This window comes from Grampus griseus (genome assembly GCF_964374135.1).
Source record: "Grampus griseus genome assembly, chromosome: 20".
Taxonomy (NCBI): Eukaryota; Metazoa; Chordata; class Mammalia; order Artiodactyla; family Delphinidae; genus Grampus; species Grampus griseus.
This window is the reverse complement of record NC_139014.1, coordinates 36,262,341-36,281,805: the sequence shown is the minus strand read 5'-3', so window position 1 is coordinate 36,281,805 and position 19,465 is coordinate 36,262,341. Positions and strand designations below refer to the sequence as shown.

The 19,465-nt window shown below is 41.2% G+C and overlaps 1 protein-coding gene across 1 annotated transcript in view; it reads right to left on the bottom strand.

The window, feature by feature from the left end:
• CA10 (carbonic anhydrase 10) overlaps positions 1–2,434 on the bottom strand; it is a gene marked incomplete at both ends in the record, with an annotated part of 622,237 nt that extends 619,803 nt beyond the window's left edge. Inside the window, one exon of the mRNA XM_082679881.1 lies at positions 2,374–2,434. Coding sequence (XP_082536007.1) covers positions 2,374–2,434 — 61 coding nt within the window. The remainder of the gene's footprint in view (positions 1–2,373) is intronic.
• Positions 2,435–19,465: the final 17,031 nt, after the last annotated feature.

Sequence of the window (19,465 nt, the reverse complement as noted above, 5' to 3'; positions counted from 1 at the left end):
CTATGAATACAGGCTTACATTCCTTTTGGTAAAGCTCATTCATGATTAAATTAAAACTGCAAATCATGCAAACAGAAATGATAGGCCCACTAACCACTCCCTGAGCCACAATTATTTAACCTTAGTGTATTGCATACCTATACCTCTTAAGGCTGCCAGATGGGAAAACAAAGTCCCCCAAACTGTGACAAATGTGAGTCATAACTATATTACTAATCAGAATTGTGACATACATGGACATCACTGAATGAGCAGTTCTTCTTATAGAGGGAGGAAGCCACCCTGGCTTTGGAGAAAGAATGGCCTTTTAAAGTTAAGTTTATGAATGTGTAAATATACAGTCCATAATGTTGCATCTCTGCCTAAATGTCTTCATAAAGTGTAAATTAATGCTGATCCTAACTAGGCATTTGGAACGCTAACCTAGTTTTCCATATTTAGCTAATAGCTAGCAATTTTCCTTATACTTTTATCTTCTCATTACATAGTAATGATGATTATTTAGTAAATACATGTGAAAGGCCACATAGCAACTCTCCTGGGTTGGAAATAATCCTCTCTTAATGCTTCTATTTATACAATTTAGTTGCTGATACACCAAATCAAGTATAGCTGTGAAGAGTATCCCACTAATGCCTTTTTTGGAGGCTAAGAACAGGCCCATTCTCAGCTGTGCTGGCCTGACCAAATGAAGAGTGGGGTTGGTGACAAAGGATGGGGAGGTCCAGAGCTTTAGTTAATGCTCACCTTTTGTAAATTTTAAAGGGACTCAGCTGGTTTGTCTGATTTGAAAGTATTTATGATGCTGGAAAGAGGTAGGAAAAGACTATTTTATAACCAGTGAAATAACATGGAGAAAAGAGAGAGAGTTTGAAAGAGGCACGTAGAAGATAAAGATGTAAAATGTGGCCTTGTGAGATACCACGGTCTATCCCTGGACATATAACTGATATAAACCTTTACAAGTCATCTGGGAATTCTTCCTCCTAGATGTAGGATGGGTAAAGAGTAGAGGATTTGGAGTGACCCCAGGGCACTTTTTATTGTCTTCTAGGTACACAACATATCTCTAAAGTATTATAGAGGCAAATTTATTACTAGGGTGGCCAAGCCCCAAACAGTTTGGGCCAAGTCCCAAACAGCCCCAAACAGATAAGGGCAGACAAGTGTTTTTAATATCCAGAATCTGGTCTGGCTTAAAGGGTGGGGATTAGTGGAGCTGAAGGGAGATGCAGCAAATGTGTCCCTCCACCCCAATGCTGCTCAAATATGCCTGCTCACAGGGGCAAGATTCCTGATCTCCTCTTCTGCTGACTTCATGGGAAGTTGGCTGAGTCCCCAATTCTGCAGAGGGAATGCAGGCAGAGGGGAGTACTGCAAACGGGCCTTAACCTGGTTGCTTAAATGACAAGTGTGGAGGGAAATAGTGTAGACACTGTCAATGGGAGGAGGCACTGAACTGAACTGGGGAATACTGCTTATCCTGGGACATTTTCTTACATCTCCACTCCACACTCCCAACTCCCTGCACCAACAAGAACATTGCTTGGAAATCAAAATCCTTCCCAACACACATACACACACACACACACACACACACACACACACACACACACACTCAGAGGCAGGCACAAGCTCTACTTCATTCATCTCAATGCCCTTGCTTCCCACTAGCTCCTAAAACCACAGACTGGCACAAGTAGCCTGAGGTCAGTAAGTCTGAGCCAGTAAGTACATCCTTGCCACTGGGAATTAGGAAAGCTCATCATCTAAAGTGGTATCTATGATATTATGTTGTCTTGGATAGGCTTTGCTTTTATTTGGGGTGGTCCTAATGTGTTTGGGGAAGGCATGGAGTACCTCTCCATCCCTCTGATCTCTGCTGGTACTCTCCAGTCCCCGCATCATCCTGCAGTTTCCTGAAAGTGCCTAGATATCAGGGCAGGGCTCTGCGTCCATTTTTTCAACCAGGAACCACCAGAGTTTGGGAACTTTGAAAGCCAGGGATGGTGGTGGGGTTTGCCAAGGCTCAGATTTCCTCACCAGAGTTCTCAACCAGGAAAGCAGTTGAAAATCAACACCCATCTGCCTCTTCTTTCTCATCCCTCCACCCCTACTATGTTCCAGGACTCCATGCAGATGCTACCTCCAACACACACACACACACGCACGCACACACACACACACCCTTGGGTTTAGAAGGTGTTCAATTCTGAAGGCAGCAAATCCGCAGAACTGAAAGGGTCTCTGCCACCACCCATCTCCCGTCCCACCCCGCAAGGCTACTTGATTGCCTACATACAATAAAATCTCATACATTCCAAAGACCACAACATAACCCGAACCCGCCTGTGACTCCAGCGCGTCCCATACCTGATATGCAGACGATGAAATTGGCTTGAAGAAGAAAAAGCACCTCCCAGACTATTTCCATCCTCTGATTCTCATTCCAAGTGCATCACTCGACGGGAAAACAGGGGGGAAGGGGGGAATCCCCACAGGGCGCGCGCGCGCGCGCACACACACACACACACATGCACACACGCACACACTTCCTAGCGAGCGCACACTCGCACTCCCACCCGACTGCCAGCCAGGGACCCCCAAGATCAATATCGCAGTTTGAATTGTTCCAGCAAATCTCCCCTCGGGCTTGACGGATGTGTGCCCCAGATGTGCTGACACATGTCCGATGCCTCGCTGCCCGGGAAGTCTCCCTGCTCGCCGGTCTCTACTCCTTGCACAAGCGGCGGAAACAGCACTAGCAGCGGCGGCGGCAGCCACCTGAAGACACCAGCGCGGGGCTCTTCCTGCAAAAACGAGACCCCGATCCTCCTGGAGCCCCAAGAAGTCATAGACGATAGCCCCCCGCCGGGCCTTGCCGCGCAGTTCCGGGCCCCTGGCAGCTCGCAGCTTGCTGGCTAAGCCCAGGCAGTTCGCGACGAGTTGCCCTCGAAGTCCGCCCACCTCACCAGGGCATGGTCAGAAGGTGGCTGCTCCGCTCCGGGGCCGTTCTCCTCCTGCTTCCGGGGGCCGGGGGGAGAAGCAGACACAGCATACAGAGAGACAGAAAGAGAGGCAGGGATTATTGCCCGCAACTGCTGGCCGCCAGCTGCCTCCGCCGACCCTCCCGGCTGCCCAAGTCCGCACGCAGCCTGCCGCCTCGGAGCCCGGCTCGGGAGACACGTCCAGGGCTCGGAACGGGAACCGTGGGGAGCCAGGTACTCGGAAGCATCGGGAGCCTACGGGCTCCCCGCGTCGCGTGCGCGCTTTCTGTTCCTCTGCTATTTTCCTGGGCTCCCCGGAACCTCCAGTTGCCTCGCTTCCATCGTCCGCGACTAGCGCTGCCGCCGCCGCCGCCGCCGCGATTTTCCGCAATACAACTGCAGGGGTCGTTATTTCCTCGCCTACGGATCCGGACGCCTCCCGATTCTGAGGGGAGGTGGAGGGCAGGTGGGGGAGGGGTGGAGGAGAAGGGAGCGGGGCTCGGCCAGGTGAGCGTCCTTGCTGCCGCCGGGAGTCCAAATGTCAACCCGGCCGCCTGGTGCCCGGGGGGGAGGCAGGGTGGGGAGGTGAGGCTTAACGCGGCCAAAAGGAGAAGGAAAGAGCTGGGCGTCGGAGCTTCGGGCCCCCGCGGTAGCCGCCTCGGCCCCAGCGCCGGGCTCCAGCTCCTCACTCCGCCCCGCCCGGGCTTCTTTTGTCACCACCTAGGATTTGCGGAGTTTTTCTTCTCCTTAAAAAGAACTTTGCGCCAGCCGGTTAGGCGCGGGAGACCCGGGCTGACTCATCTTGGGAGTGCTGTGCTGCGCTCTCCCTCTGCTGTGGAATATTGGGGGATTTTTTTCTTTGCATAATTAATTCCCTTCTCTTTCTCTCGTCCCTCTCCTGCCCCCTCCTCCTTCCTCCTTTCCGCTCCGGTGCCAGAACACTACTTACCCCAGAGTTCTTTTTGCAGGTTCCTAGACCAGGTCCTGCAAGGCCCTCACCTCCCTCCTCCTGAAACTGGGGAAAAACCGTCTTTCCAAGTCCAGCTGCGGGCAGTGGCCACTGCCAACTACGCCTCTGCTTAGCTCCGGGAAGATCCAGGACTATTTGAAACCCGGGCTTTAGGGAAACGGGCTTCCCTTCTTTTCTTTCATTTATTCTGTTTTTCTTTCGGGAAGCTCAAGTGCTTTGGAGGCTTTTGCTGGGCTCCAGAACACTCTGCCAACAACATTCAGCAGCTTCCACAGATTTTCCCTTAGTGAAAGCGCGCCCGCGCTAGCGCGCGCGCACACACACGCCCGGAGCTCGCCTCCTCAAGGCCCCAGGGGAAAGTGGGGGCGGCAGGAGGCCGAGGCCGACGCCGGAGCCTCTCGCTGTTCCGCATGAGGGGTCACCGCAAGCTGGAAAGGACTTGCTTCCGGTCAACACCTTGTAAAGTAGGTGCAAGGGAATCGGAAGGAGACCCTGCGCTGAGGACTGTTCGCCTGAGAAGGCTGGCAGCCAGAGAAGAAAAGAAAAAATCGCAGATTTGTATTGTCTCTATGGCTGCAGTATTGGCCTTAGAAAGCCCAGACTTACCTCGTTGGGAGTGCTAAAGAAGAGGCGGGCAGGGTGGGGGAAATCCCTGAAAAGATCTCGGATTTCTCGGCGCGGTTGTTAGGATTGCAAACTATGACGTTTGGAGATTTCGCACAAGCGCGGATGAACACACAACAGACGCAAACACACATAACCCGCAGGGATTTTTTTTGCACTTTACCTTTTGGTGTTTAGAAAACATTTCGGTGTGAGGCTCGGTCTAATAAGCGCATAAAGGGTGGATAAATGGAGAAGGAGAAGGGAAATGGGTACCGTTCATCCGTACAGCAAAGTTAGTGAGTCTTCCAGGCGGTGTGGCATCTGAGAGTGCGGCGTTGGAGCCAAAGAATTGCAGCGTTCCCAGGATTTTTTTTTTAATAGATCTTTATTGGAGTATAATTGCTTCACAGTACTGTGTTAGTTTCTGTCCGACTGCTCAGGAAGGAGTCTGGCGGGTCTTTGCAGAGTGGCTGTTGGGTGGGGGGTTGGGAGTGGAGGGCATGAGCTTCCTGGGCTGGGCAGACTTTGGGAGCCACAGCTGCGTAGTTCTGGTGCCTTCAGGGATTCGAAAAAAGAACCACAGGCAGACTTGCTTACTTTTTAAGACGGAGGTGTGACTGAGCGATCTGTTCTCTGAGATGAAGGCCAAGGAATCCAGGTGGTCAGCACATTAAAAATCGAGGCCTAGATGAAGGAAGTCCAGGTTTCTTATGCAGAGAGCTTCGAGGCTTAGCAAGAAAGACTCTGAGACCTCAAAATATTACAAGAATCTGAGATAGTGAGAATTAGCCATTTGGGGAAACATACTGGGGGAGAGGGTGTCTCCGCGTCTTGAAAGTCCACCGTCCAAAAGGGGTTTTTGAAGGGAGAGAAAAGAAAAAAGTTTGCTAAAGATGAACAGATTCCGCCCTAGGGAGCTTTTGAAACCATGGACAGTGACCTACCTTCTGCACTTGGGAGTGGAATTTGCTTGCCAGCAGGAGAGCTGTCTTCGGAAGCAGAAGCACAGTGCCTGGATTTTTATACCAGAACTCATTTATTTACTAATTAATTATGCAAATATTAACTGAGTGCCAGATATGTGTCAAGCACTGTGGCAAGACGCTGGAGTTTTATCACTAAAAATCCATAATCCTTGTTTTCAAGAAGCTTATAGACCATATTTCCTCTACGTTTTGCCTTAAAAGCCAAAGCCAATAAAATAATAATTAATTTTCTTCTTTTCAGCCTGTACACTCAGCTTCAGCCCTCTCAAAGAATATTTAATCTGTTCTCTGCCACTAAGTTTTTTCAATTACAAAACAAACAGGGCTTTCCTGGTGGTGCAGTGGTTAAGAATTCACCTGCTAATGCAGGGGACACAGGTTCAGAGCCCTGGTGCGGGAAGATACCACATGCCGTGGAGCAACTAAGCCTGTGTGCCACAACTACTCAGCCTGAGCTCTAGAGCCCTCAAGCCACAACTACTGAAGCCTGCATGCCTGGAGCCCATGCTCCACGACAAGAGAAGCCACCACAATGAGAAGCCTGTACACCCCAATGAAGAGTAGTCTCCACTCGCTGCAACTGGAGAAAAGCTTGTGGGGCAGCAACAAAGACCCAACACAGCCAAAAATAAAATAAATTTATTAAAAAAAAAAAACAGACAAAAAGAAATTGAAACATCAATTCATAGGACAGTATTTAAGTAAAAATATAACATGCATGTATCAATTGTTTGCTATGTCCCAGGTATTGCCAAAGCCCTTCCATGAATAATCTGATTGAATCATCCATATGAGAGAAATATCATTATTACTTACATTTTACAGATGATAATACAGAGGCCCAGACAAGTTATCTGTTCACGGTCTCACAGCTACTAACTGGTAGTGTAGAGATCAGAACCAAGCATTCCAAACTCAGAGGCCATGACACACTATTTTCCTTCACACTCTATAAAATGAAATATATCATCTCAGGGAGGTAGAGCAGAGTCTATGACTAGAAATTAATCAAAGGCAGGATGAAATGCAATGGTAGATTATGCAGTTTAGAACTTAATTACTGTGGAATTAGGAGAAAGAAAAGATCACTGGAGTTAAGAGTAATCAAAGGCATTTCTTTTCTTTTTTTGGGGGCTGGGCACATCACATGGTTTGTGGGATCCTAGTTCCTAGTTCCCCGACCAGGGATTGAACCTGGTCTCTGGGCAATGAAAGTGCAGAGTCCCAACCACTGGACTGCCAGGGAATTCCCTCAAAGGCATTTCTAATGAAAGAATGTGAGTGCCTGCTAAGTGCCATTTCTGTTCTTGGCACTTGGGAGACAACCCTGAACTCAACAGTCCCTCAAAATTTAGTTTCCATGTTAACATTTTCTAGAAGAAAAAAACTAATATTTTCTTGAGTTATTTCTAGGCTTAACCCATGTTTTCTAAGAAATTTTTCAGTCCATAAAATAACTCAGGAAAAGCATATATTAAGTTGGAACCTTCTGTCCTCACTCTTTACTGAAGTGTTTATTTTTTTAGCTCATGAAACTAGCAAAAGAAATTTAAGACAATGAAGGTAGAAAATATTTATTCTTATTAATTTTTTTCATATTTTAATAAGTTTGTGCCCATATCTTGATAACTACAAAGAATCTCTCTCCACTATATCTGTCTTCATCTTTTGTCTCTTTCCTACTCTACATTTCTCTACTACAAATTCAGTGTAAGTATCTTATACATACAATAGAAAGTCTTGGCTGAGCCCAAGTGTGAGAGCCAATTCCAGTTTTCCCATAGACAGCAAGGAATTGCAGTTCCACTCCCTAGAAAAGAGCAATATTGAAATCCTTTTGATTCTTTCTCCACCTTCTCTTTTTCTCAACCCCATAGAAAAAGGAGTGATTCATCTGATTGGTAAAATTTTTGAGAATTTGCTATCCATTAGGAGAAAGAGGTTACAAAGGAGCAAAGGAAACTTTTTAAGAGTAATAGATATTATCTTAATTGTGTTGCTGGCTTATGGATATGTACATATGTCAAAAGTCAAATTGTGCGCTTTAAACATGGGAAGTTTATTTTATGTCAGTTATATCTCAAAATTATCTATCAAAATGGATCATTAGCTTTTGCAAATAGAGTCAGAGACTATAATCAGAAATAATCAGAAATATTTAATAAACTGTGGCTGGACTAGCCTTAGAGAAGCTCACTTTAATGCACTGTTGCTGTTCTATGTGAAATATTACTGTAAAATTACTCAGACTTTGAGAAATATTAAAAATTATGGGAGTTCTTTAATTTGGAAGTTATTCAAAGAAGTAGCTCTAATGTACCTGTATCTTTATATATTTTATAGGTATTGGACTATTATGTTAAAATATAACTATCCTGTTGGGAACATATGATAAGCTCCCCTAGTATTAGGTGGGGAGATTTTCCTTGAAGTTAGTGAAAATTATCCAGTCAGTCATTCCTGGAGAGAAGCAAATCTTGGGACAAAAATGAAAACTTGGAAGATGAGCTTTAGAGTGGAGCTGAGCAAGAATACTTACTTTCCACTGAGTTAGGATGAGAGGCAAAGGAGTCTGTGCATTCAGGAGCATGTTTAATGGTGATGGCTGGATTCTGCCACTGGGATGTGGGCTATTAGATAGGGAAGAAGCCTCAGGAACATACCCTGAGGGAAACCAGTAAGACTGGCATGGCATGTGATTCTGTAATCTGAGAGAAATTCTATGTAGTAACCAGTTAAAAATTAATCTCTGAATGTTCTTCCTTTCTGCTGTCTCTTCAGATGACTATTGATAAACACTGTAACATATTGTGGGAAAATTTGTGTGCCAACATTTTGGCTACAACGATAAGGGGAATTGCAGCAGATCCAAAACTAATGTGGAGGTGGTAGCAGAAGCAAACACATGGTGATACACCAAACTGCAGAGTGTGATGGAAGTGACACAAAGGGCATACCATTGGCAGAGCAGAGAGCTATGTGGAAGAAAGAGGCAGGTGAAGACTCTGGTGATGACATGAATTGTGAGCACAGATAGGTTATCCCCACAGGGACTCTTCACCTAACAGGAGTTAGTAGGTGGGAGGGAGGAACCTCAAAAGGGGATCTATGATTCTACTATTCAGCATGAAGGCTGAGACCACCAAGCAGTGTCTTAGTTTCCTGTTGCTGCTGTGATAAATTATTATAAATTTATTGGCTTAAAACAACATAAACCTTTTTTTACTGGGGTATAGTTGTTTTACAATGCTTGTTAGCTGCTGTACAATGAAGTGAATCAGCTATACATATACATATATCCCCTCCCTCTTGGACCTCCCTCCCACTCCCCACATCCCTCTGATCTAGGTCGCCACAGAGCACAGAGCTGAGCTACCTGCACTATACAGCAGGTTGCCACTAGCTATCTGTTTTACACATGGTACTGTATTTATGTCAATCCCAATCTCCCAATTCATCCCACTCCCCTTCCACTCCCCGTGTCCGTACATCCATTCTCTATGTCTGAGTCTCTATTCCTGCCCTGAAAATAGGTTCATGTGTACCGTTTTTCTAGATTTCACATATATGCATTCATATACGATATTTGTTTTTCTCTTTCTGACTTACTTCACTCTGTATTACAGTCTCTAGGTCCATCCACGTCTCTACAAATGACACAATTTTGTTCCTTTTTATGGCTGAGTAATATTCCATTATATATATGTACCACATCTTCTTTATCCATTCATCTGTCAATGGGCATTTAGGTTGCTTCCATGTCCTGGCTATTTAAATAGTGCTGCAATGAACATAGGGGTGCATTGTGTCTTTTTGAATTATGGTTTTCTCAGGGTATATGCCCAGTAGTGGGACTGCTGGATCAGAGGGTAATTCTAGTTTTTTAAGGAACCTCCATAATGTTCTCCATAGTGGCTGTATCAATTTACATTCCCATCAACAGTGTAGGAGGGTTCCCTTTTCTCCTCACCCTCTCCAGCATTTATTGTTTGTAGATTTTTTGATGATGGACATTCTGACCAGTGTGTGGTAATACCTCATTATAGTTTTGATTTGCATTCCTCTAATAATTAGTGATGTTGGGCATCTCTTCATATGCCTCTTGGCCATCTGTATGTCTTCTTTGGAGAAATGTCTATTTAGATCTTCTGCCTGTTTTTTGATTGGGTTGTTTAAAACAACACAGACTTTTAATCTTTCAGTTCTGGAGGTCAGAATTCTGAAATAAGTCTGAAGTGCTGCATTGTTTCTGGAGCCTCAAGGGGAGAATTTGTTCCTTGTCTTTTCCAGCTTCTAGAAGTTGTCCTCATTCTTTTGCTCATGGCTCACTTTCGGCAGTAGCTTTACTCCAACCTCTGCTTCCATCATCATATCTCCTTTTACTCCCTGATTCCCTTTTTTCCTTATAAGGATCCTTGTGATTACATTGGGTTCCCTGTATAATCCAGGATAATCTCTCTATCTCAAAATCCTTAAATTAATCACACCTGCAGAATTCCCTTTGCCATGTAAGGTAAGATATTCACAAATTCTAGGGATAAGGGTGTGGACATCTTTTTGAAATAGGACATCATTTTGAAATAGGATTTCTTCTCATCCATACTGAAATTTGTAACCAACATAAGGAATTTTATTTTTTAGAGGAGGTAGTAGATATTTTATTCCTATAAAATGCCATTCCTTATTTGTTATTTAAATTTTGACAGATCAATAATGACAAGGAAATGATACACACTAACTTTATGGTGTTTTGGTCAATAATTTGGGCATCAGTTTGGAAATTAGTGATACCCATACTACACTTTTCTTCTTTTCATTACAACTAATCACTCTCTCAAGTATCCAGCCTTCTGAACTCAAGATTTTACAAGTGGAACACTTATTTACAATGAATAAATAGCAGGCATTCTGAAAACTATTTCTGAAAAATTGAATAGGTTTATTTGTTTATTTAAATAACTTCAGTCTTTCTTACATTTGTGTCATGGATTTGATGGTACATTTCAAGTGCACATTAATACATTTCAGACTGGATCTAATGCAACTCCCTTAACTTTCAGGTGAGAAGATGGAGGCTTAAGGCTTAAATGATGTGTCCAAGTTCAAATATAGACAGAAGCAGAAGCAGAGTCAGAGTTTGACTCTTGTGTTCCTAATTATTTACTTTTAAACCTGTGTTGTTTCACAAACTGGCTCCAGAGACCAAAGAAAGAGGCTGAGCACTCCAGATTAGGAGGTGGCAATTTTAATCAGCAAGAAAATTTACAAATGAGGCTTGTCTTGGGCGGTTGGCTGCAAAATGAGTAGATCTCCATACCTGCCCACCAGAATCTTAGATGTTTATATAGGGGCTTTAACTGGGTTCAGTCACATATTCAGCCCAGGTGATCTCACAAAACCTTACTCTCTCAAGGCTGCATCCTTTAAAGGGCTCCCACTTTGGGAATGGTGATGGGAATGGTGAGTGAAATATATATTTCAAGGACAAAGAGGAGCCTTGATTGCCAGGGTCCAGCTCTCAGGTCAAATGTTGGTCACATCCTCTCAATTACCTCCTCCAAGGACCTTCCATTGCCATCATTCTTTCTGCTGTTACCAAGTAACACATTGCAGCAGCTGAAATACAGAAAGTAAATATATCATCCAAATTTATGCAACTTTGTGAAAGATGTTTTTCCCAGATTTTCTGCTTTTGGTCCAAAACACTTTCAATTCTACCTCACTGTGTGTGTGTGTGTGTGTGTGTGTGTGTGTGCATGTGCACGTGTGCGTGTGCATGTGCGTGTGTGTGTGTTTGGTTTTGTGGTTTTACATAAAACAGTTTCCAGTGAAGTTTTATACCAACAAGAATCCTCTCCTTTTCTCCTTAAGCCAGCTGCTGTTGCTGCTTCAAGTAGCAATTATAGATCAATATAGAGGATTTTAGTTCCATAATGATTCTCAGGTTAAAGAAAGCCTTTAATTAGTACAACAATCTGTTACCATCTCAGCTTATATAATTTTGGAGGTAACATTACATGTTAAAATAACTGGCCAAGTTTTTTTTCACATTGCCTCCCTAATGATTACCATTAAAATTATAAGTATTTATCTTTTTTTTTTTTTTTTTTTGCGGTACACGGGCCTCTCACTGTTGTGGCCTCTCCCGTTGCAGAGCACAGGCTCAGGACGCGCAGGCTCAGCGGCCATGGCTCATGGGCCCAGCCGCTCTGCCACATGTGGGATCTACCCGGACCAGGGCACTAACCCATGTCCCCTGCATCGGCAGGCAGACTCTCAACTGCTGCGCCACCAGGGAAGCCCCAGTATTTACCTTTTTATTTTGCTTTTGAACAACATATTCTGGTTTACTACTCAACATTTTCTACATGCTGGATTATAGGGTCATATATGCCATTCATTTATTAAGGAAACGTACAAATAATTAATGTGGCAGACAGACCTACCCCAAATATTTGGAGGCCCAGGATAAGAGTAAGTTTGATGGATCTTTCCTCTCCAAGCCCATGACCCTCTCTTCCCACTCTTGGCATTGTCTCAATTTGCCAGGGGTCTCATGGTGGGTCTTTCAGGCTTACATGAGATGCCTCAAGCTCAAGTGCCTCAAACCTATGCTTTTTACGCATACACGTAAATCCTTGGTCACACTCTTGATCCTAGGTATGCACTTACAGCTCTAACGTCTACCCTCAAGGAAATAGAGCTGTCCCCTCCCTCCACCCAATAGTATTAAACATCAGATGTTTGTGTGAAATAACATTGCATAAATTAAAAACATTGAAGATGTTCAAGAGTGAGGAAGGTGTTACTGGAAGTCTCTAAAAGGAATCCCACTTCCAAATCAACACAGGGGTCTCCACATCTAGTTTATTTTCTTCTGCAATTGGGATTTTCAGGTTTTTATCCAACTTTAATAAGAATTTTTATCCCTGATACTGCTGTGTGGCTTTAATAAAGCAGGAGATGAGTTGCTGTAGTAGGAAACCTACAAAGTTCTGGATCTACTCTCTGATTTCTGCTAAACAGAGCAACAGAGAAAACTCATTAAAACAAAAAGAATTTCCTGCCAAGCAGAACAGGAGAGGTATAATATAAGTAGCCATACTCTATGACAGAGTTAACAAAAGTTGAGATCAAAGGGGGTTGTAAGACTAAAGTTTTGTTACAAAAAGATAAACATGCTATTGTCAGGTACTGTAAAATATTGAGGATGTGGTAAATGTCACATAAACTTATAATCAAGTGATGGTTTTCAATTCACTAGTTCAAACACTCTCTTAATGAACCTTTGAATCTTAATGAATCTTTGAGGACATTTCTTTATGAGCTAATATTACCTTATGCTGAATTTCCCCTTGGGAAGGAGAAGGATGTAAACATTAATTGTGAAAATATATTTCACTTAAATCTCTGAGTTATTATTTCTATAGGAAGAGGAATTAAATGGATATGAATCAAATCTTTAAATGGTCAACTATTTTAAAATTCTCTTCAAGTCACTAACTTCTCTCATAATAAAATAGGAATGTCTGGTGGCTGTTTCTCACTATTCTTCCCATAAAATGTTAACTAGATTGGCATCCTACCCTCTTCACTTCAGGTTTTTTGTTACAAAAACAATGAATGGAATAAGATCTATTTTTTCCTCTTGTAAAAGTGAATTTCAGAAGGAGGTGGTAATTTTGGAGGTGTTGCCATAATATTTTTTGGATTCAGTTCAATCAGTAACTACTTGAGGTAGTTTTTTCATTAACCAAAGGAGTATGCTCCTTATAAGGCAGAATGTGAGTGCCACGCCCAAAGAGTTCCCTTCAGGAGTTTCCTAAATTTTTTAAGAAAATTGACCTTAATATATTTGAACTCTTAAAGAGGTGCAGGGTGACAGTGTCACAAAATCAAATGATAGAAAGCTTGGATAAGGTCCATTGGCATAAAGAAGTTGGGTCTATAATGGTTCAGAGAGTGACTTTTATCTAAACAGTTTTGCCACTGAATGCTATCAAGAAGAGCATCTTCTATTACTTTCACTTGCTACCCGCTATCTACTTTAAACCAGCAGGGTGCAACCTTGAGTCAGCCTGGATATACTTTATCCCTATGGAGAAGCAATGACCAAACTTTAAATGAAGGTAACTGGAGGTAAGGGAGCTCAAGAACCTCAGCCTGTTTCCCACTTTGGGGAAGACTTTCTGGCTACTCTAGTGGAAACCCAAACTAGAAAATGCAGACCTAATGAACCAAGTAGGGTCCTGTCAAGAACACAAAAACCAATAGTTATTTTTATGAGATAACTTAATGTAGAGAATTGGTTGAACAGGCATTGGAGGACTAAAAAGCGAACAGGAAAGCCTATAACCCAGAGAGAGTAACTGTAGGAAGTAGCTACCACCATTATGACTGGGGAGACAAAGAAAAGATGTCAGGGTTATCAGAAACTAGAAGCCTGGAGGAGGGGTTCTTGATGATCTGGCATCTGTACCTCTCAAGAGAAAGTGCTTTGCATTGATGCTGGTACCTTAGAAGCTCAGAGGAGGGGCTGTAACTCAGACCTCTGAGGAGGGCATGTTGCTCAGCTGGTACTTATATCTCTGATGCAGCACAATGAAGGCTGGTTTTAGACTGTTGGAAGAAACTGGAAAGTGGACCAACAGCTGCTTGCTGAAGGAAGAGTTGTTGCTGGGGAGACACTTGGAAAAACTGAAAGAATCAAGTCCTTTCTCCTACCTCAGGTCTTCTAATCTCCCTCTAGCACCCTCTGTTGGCAAAACCTAACAGAAACCAAAAAGAAATGTGTTTGATAAAGACCTAGCCACAGTATCACAGAATTTGGAACTAAAAATATGATAGTTTAATAATTGACACATCCACTATTCCAATAATGACAGGACTTTGATGGAGGAAAAATGATCATCTAATGTGGTAGAACTACATCAGTTGTTATAGACCAGGATTTTGAAATGAAGTGTTACTTTACAGCTGCTTTTCACAGTGCTTGATGATGTTGAAGCAGTACTTTTCTCTCTGATTCACCAGCAGTTCTCTTGTTTAACCCACAACTTCATAAATATTTGACTTTCCAAAATCTGATTTTGTGTTAATCTCTCACTGCCCTATGAAACTAAGCAGGCTACCCTACAGTCTCTTCTCCTACCATTGAATTTGGCATCTCTTAGCCTTCGTTTGTCCCACCATAGTGAAAAGCCAAGCCCTCCTCATAATCACGATTGATTAATCAGTTTCCAAAATAGCCAGCAGTATCCTTGGTGCCTCTTCCATGTCCCTAGAACCTGCCAAATAACAATGTAGATGAAAAAATAAAAGATATGTCTTCTAATCTGGAGACTTGACCCAGAGGTCATCTGAGTTAAAGAAGTAGTACAGCTGACCTACAGACTTAAAGACATTTGTAGGAACTCAGAGAGGGAATGTCCAGTATAAACCATAATAGATGAGCAAAGCTTGATAGCAGAAGTTGTCATCCTAAATTCAAAACTGTGCTAACCTTAGGCTCTGTGGAGAACACAGTGGATAAAGAGTCGCTGAGCCATGAATCAGAAGGCTGGCATTTGAATCTGAAATATACTTTTCACCAGCTATGGAATTTCAAAAGGTGTTTAAACGCTTAAAGCCACAATTTCTTTTGCAAAAACAGGATAAAAACATCTTTCATATAGAATTATTGAGACAAGTACATGGAATAGTATAAATAAAAACATTTAATATTGTACATGATTGGTACTTAAAAATTATTAATCTAAATCTATATAGAATTATAATTGGAAAATGCAATACATGGTTTGTGAAACATACAAACCAGGAATTTTAAAATATCAAATACCAGACATTTAGGATATATTGAGTTATGGTTCTCATGTATCCCATTCTTATATCCCTTCCCACCTACCCCCAGGCAATACAATGGTCTTTGTTTAGCTGGTGGTGTTTGGAGTTTAAGGAAGGTGAAGTAAAGGGGAGTAGACAATTATACAACAAGATATCTCTATTTTAAGCAAATATTTACTTGACATTAACTAACTAAATCTTTTTTCTTATTCTTATCAAGGAGTAAAAACATTAGGAAGATAAGATTTGAAGGAGAACTGAAATAGGAATCAGAAGACATAGGTTAAAATATCATTTTAATGTCACTCTGCCATTTACAAGTTGTGTGGGCAAGTTACTTCCCAGTCTGAGTTGTTTAGTTGTTGTTTTCATTTCTTTTTTTCTTTTCTTTTCTTTTTTTTTGACTCTGTAATAGTTTTGTTTTTTACTATAATGGGTGGATTAGTATCTACCACATTGGGCTGTTTTGAAGAATAAATGAGATAATACACACAAAGTGCCTGGTATAACAGTAAGCCTTAAATACATGGGGCCATCATTGTCAGCTCCTGAGCACTCAGTTTTTGTGGACAGATCAGTGAGATATGAATTTGAGTCCTGGCTTTGCTGCTTTCCATCTCTATAATCTTGGGATCTTGGGTAAGTCACTTAAAATCTCTAGACCTTTGTTTCTTTAGCTTTAAAAATTAAAAGATTAATACTGAATCTCCTTACTTCACAGGGTTACTGGGTAGTGGAGCTGATGAAAAAATCAGTGCAAAACACTTTATATATGTGTGTGTATACATATGCATGTATGTGTGTATATGTATGCATATTTTTGTATGCATGGCTATATATATGTAGGCATATACATATATACATACACCCACACATACACACATAGACCTTGATTTTGAAGGTCTCTTAATATTATGTAATCTATGGTAGTCCTGGGATTGGAATTTACTGATTAATGAAAGGAAAGGGCAGCAAATTTCAGGCTCTGCTGTAACAGTTGAGGGAAGCAAATGTAGCCTCTCATTTGCTACAGATAAACATTAATATCTTTATTCCATTCATTAATAATTAATTGCCCCAGGCTCTGACTCAAATATAATTGTACCTTATGAAAGCTCACAGCAGAGAAATATTGTACAAAATGCAAAACATCAATTTTATAAGTAACAAAAATTCAATTAAGTTTAGAATAAATGTGTGAGTTAGCAACCCAAGCTTAACATACAGCCATGTAATGTAAATAGATTTGGAAAACAAAATAACAAGGGTGTGACAATTTTTAAAGTGTATGGAAAATCCAGCATTGCTTCCACACACTGACAAAAAAGGTACACATTACAGGAGAAGAAAATAATTTTTGACATTTTTATTGTGCTTTATAGCCACAGCAGTCCAATAAGTAGCCTGAATAGGAGGCTTCTCATACAGCGAGGCTTGAGGGGAAATGAAAAGGTAAACCTCCCAGAATTATGTCTTCCATATGCCTTTGGTGGAGCCTGAAATTCTTCAGTGTTGGTGAAATTCTTGACTTTAGATGCACATGAGTGAAAAATATGACCATGAACTTGACATCAGAAAGTTTGGGACCTGGTCTGCACACTACCTTTTATTTGATATGTAACTATGAATAATGATTCTTAACATTTCTGATCTTCAATGTATACATATGAAAATTGGGCACTAATATTATTAAGAAGGCATTAAAATAAGATCTTTTGTTAAAGTGCTTTGTATGTATGATGGAGGTTAATGAGTGTTACATAAGAGGTGAAATATAATGTTAATTTGTTGATTTTTAGTATTTTTCATTGTGTGTTTTTTTTAATTCACATAAAGCAAAATTTGCATGTTCAAATAATTTTGTTCTTCAGAGGAAGAACTTCTGAAAAGGACTTTTTCAACAATTCCATCATTTTGCAAAATAGTATGACAATCCTTATTTGAAAATGATTTTAAAAACAGTCATGCCAAAACTAAAACAACTATATTACAGTTGCAACCATTTTTTTTTTACTTATTTTTCATTTTATTCCCTATTCAGGAATTTAGCCCAAATTAAAAATGAATTCTAGCTGTTGGAAAATTGTCATTGTAAGCATCTCAACTTTTGACAAAATATTCCATCAAACTGTATTAGCCTATTTATAAAATATTGTACCTACATTGGCCCATCAAAATCACATCATTAAAACATAGCCTGAATGATGCTCTTGTTAGGTCAAAAAACACAGATGTTATAAAACACTAATTTGATTAATTTCAATTCATTCAGCAAGCATTAAAACTTTTTGTATGCCAATCAAGCACAATGAAGGATGACACAATATATGCACACACATATAGACACAGACAATTGCAATAAAGTACAAATGTTGTCACTGAGGTACAAACAGAGCGGGGTGGGGTCATTTAAGTTGGGTCTTTAAGAATGAGTAAGAGTTCACCAGGTGGAAAGATAAAGAATAGTTTTTCAGGAGGAGTGTGCAGACGTTCAGAGATAAGACACAGATGTCATATTTAAGAAACTCTAAGTAGTTAGTGTATTGTAGTTTGGTGTGGCTGAAACATTGACTGTGGGAGGGATATGGAGGGAGATGACACCAAAGAAGTGGCAGGGGTTAGACCATGGAAGCCTTATATGTCAAGTTGAAGAGTTTGCCTTGCAACCATTTTTTTAAAATAGGAAATGTATCAACAGATTTTATCACTCACTTTCTTCAGTGAACTTAGACTTGCCATTAATGAATGAATCACAGGCTTTGGAAGCAATTTCTAAGACAGATCTCAGAAATGTTCTGAATAGTAATAATATGAGTGGAATTCCTGTATTAGAGCACAGTAGGACTGGAAGGGACCACTCAGAGCACCTCCTGCAGCTATTTATTTAATGCTAAATCTCTCAATATAGTTGTGCCTATCAATGGTTGTCCAGGCTGTGCTTGCACACCTTGAATGATGGAGGGGTAAACAGAAAGTTCCAATCCACCCACTAATCCCTAGACAATCAGCCCCCAAATGGGGTTACCTAAGTGTTTTCCAAAAGTCACTTCATTAACATAACAAAAGCCACTTTAATTGCTCTTATCACTAAGAATAATTCAAAGGGTTTTAGGATCTCTGTGACATAAATGACAGGGATACCAAAGATATATTTCCTATTATAAATCACAATATCAGAGCAAGAGATGTTGGGGCCTTGAACCAGCACAAGTGTTTAGATTTAGGGTCTATTTCAAAGGTAGTATCTACAGGACTTCGTGATGGTTATAGAGATGGAAGAAATAGAGGAGCTAAGAAATTCATTACGGAGCATATGCATATCAATTTTTGTAAGCAGCTGAAAGAATCAGTAGGTCCAGAAAGTTTTATTCACATATGAACAATAATATCCTGACACATCCCATTGACAACATGGCATAACCAATGCAACACTGGACTAAGAACTCACACTTTTCTGAAATTTGTCACTTATAATTTGACCTTGAGCATGAAATTTCTCAGTTTCCTTATATGTAAAACTTAAAGTGTATGCTAGATGCTCTCTAAAAGTCCATTTACTTCACTTGTGCAAAGTCTTGAAGGATTAAACATAACCTTTGTTTGCCAGTAGATATTTTGAACCCATTAGTGACATTGGGAAACTTTGCTTCATATGGGAAGTATATCCTAACTGAAAAGCGTATAGAATTCCCCATTAGGAATGTACCCAGTGAATTGAGATATCATTTAAAGCTTTCACAGTGTTCCATTTTAATGAGCTGACCTAATAAAACAAAGTGAATAAATAGAAATTTGCCTTACTAATGCCTGGTTCAGAGGAAAGAGGATCAATCTAGTTATTATACACCACTATATGTTTGACAGTGTTTCGAGTTTCTTCAGTCAAAAGATTAATCTAAAAAGTCAATAAATGTTCAGTGGGGGAAGAAATACACGATGATTGAATTACATATTATAGCTTCACTGATTGACAACAAAAGTACTGAGATATTTGGCCTGGTAAATTGAAATTCTTTTGCATTGGAATAAAAGAAGTGGAAACCTTGATGGTGTAATCAGAGCATTCTAACACA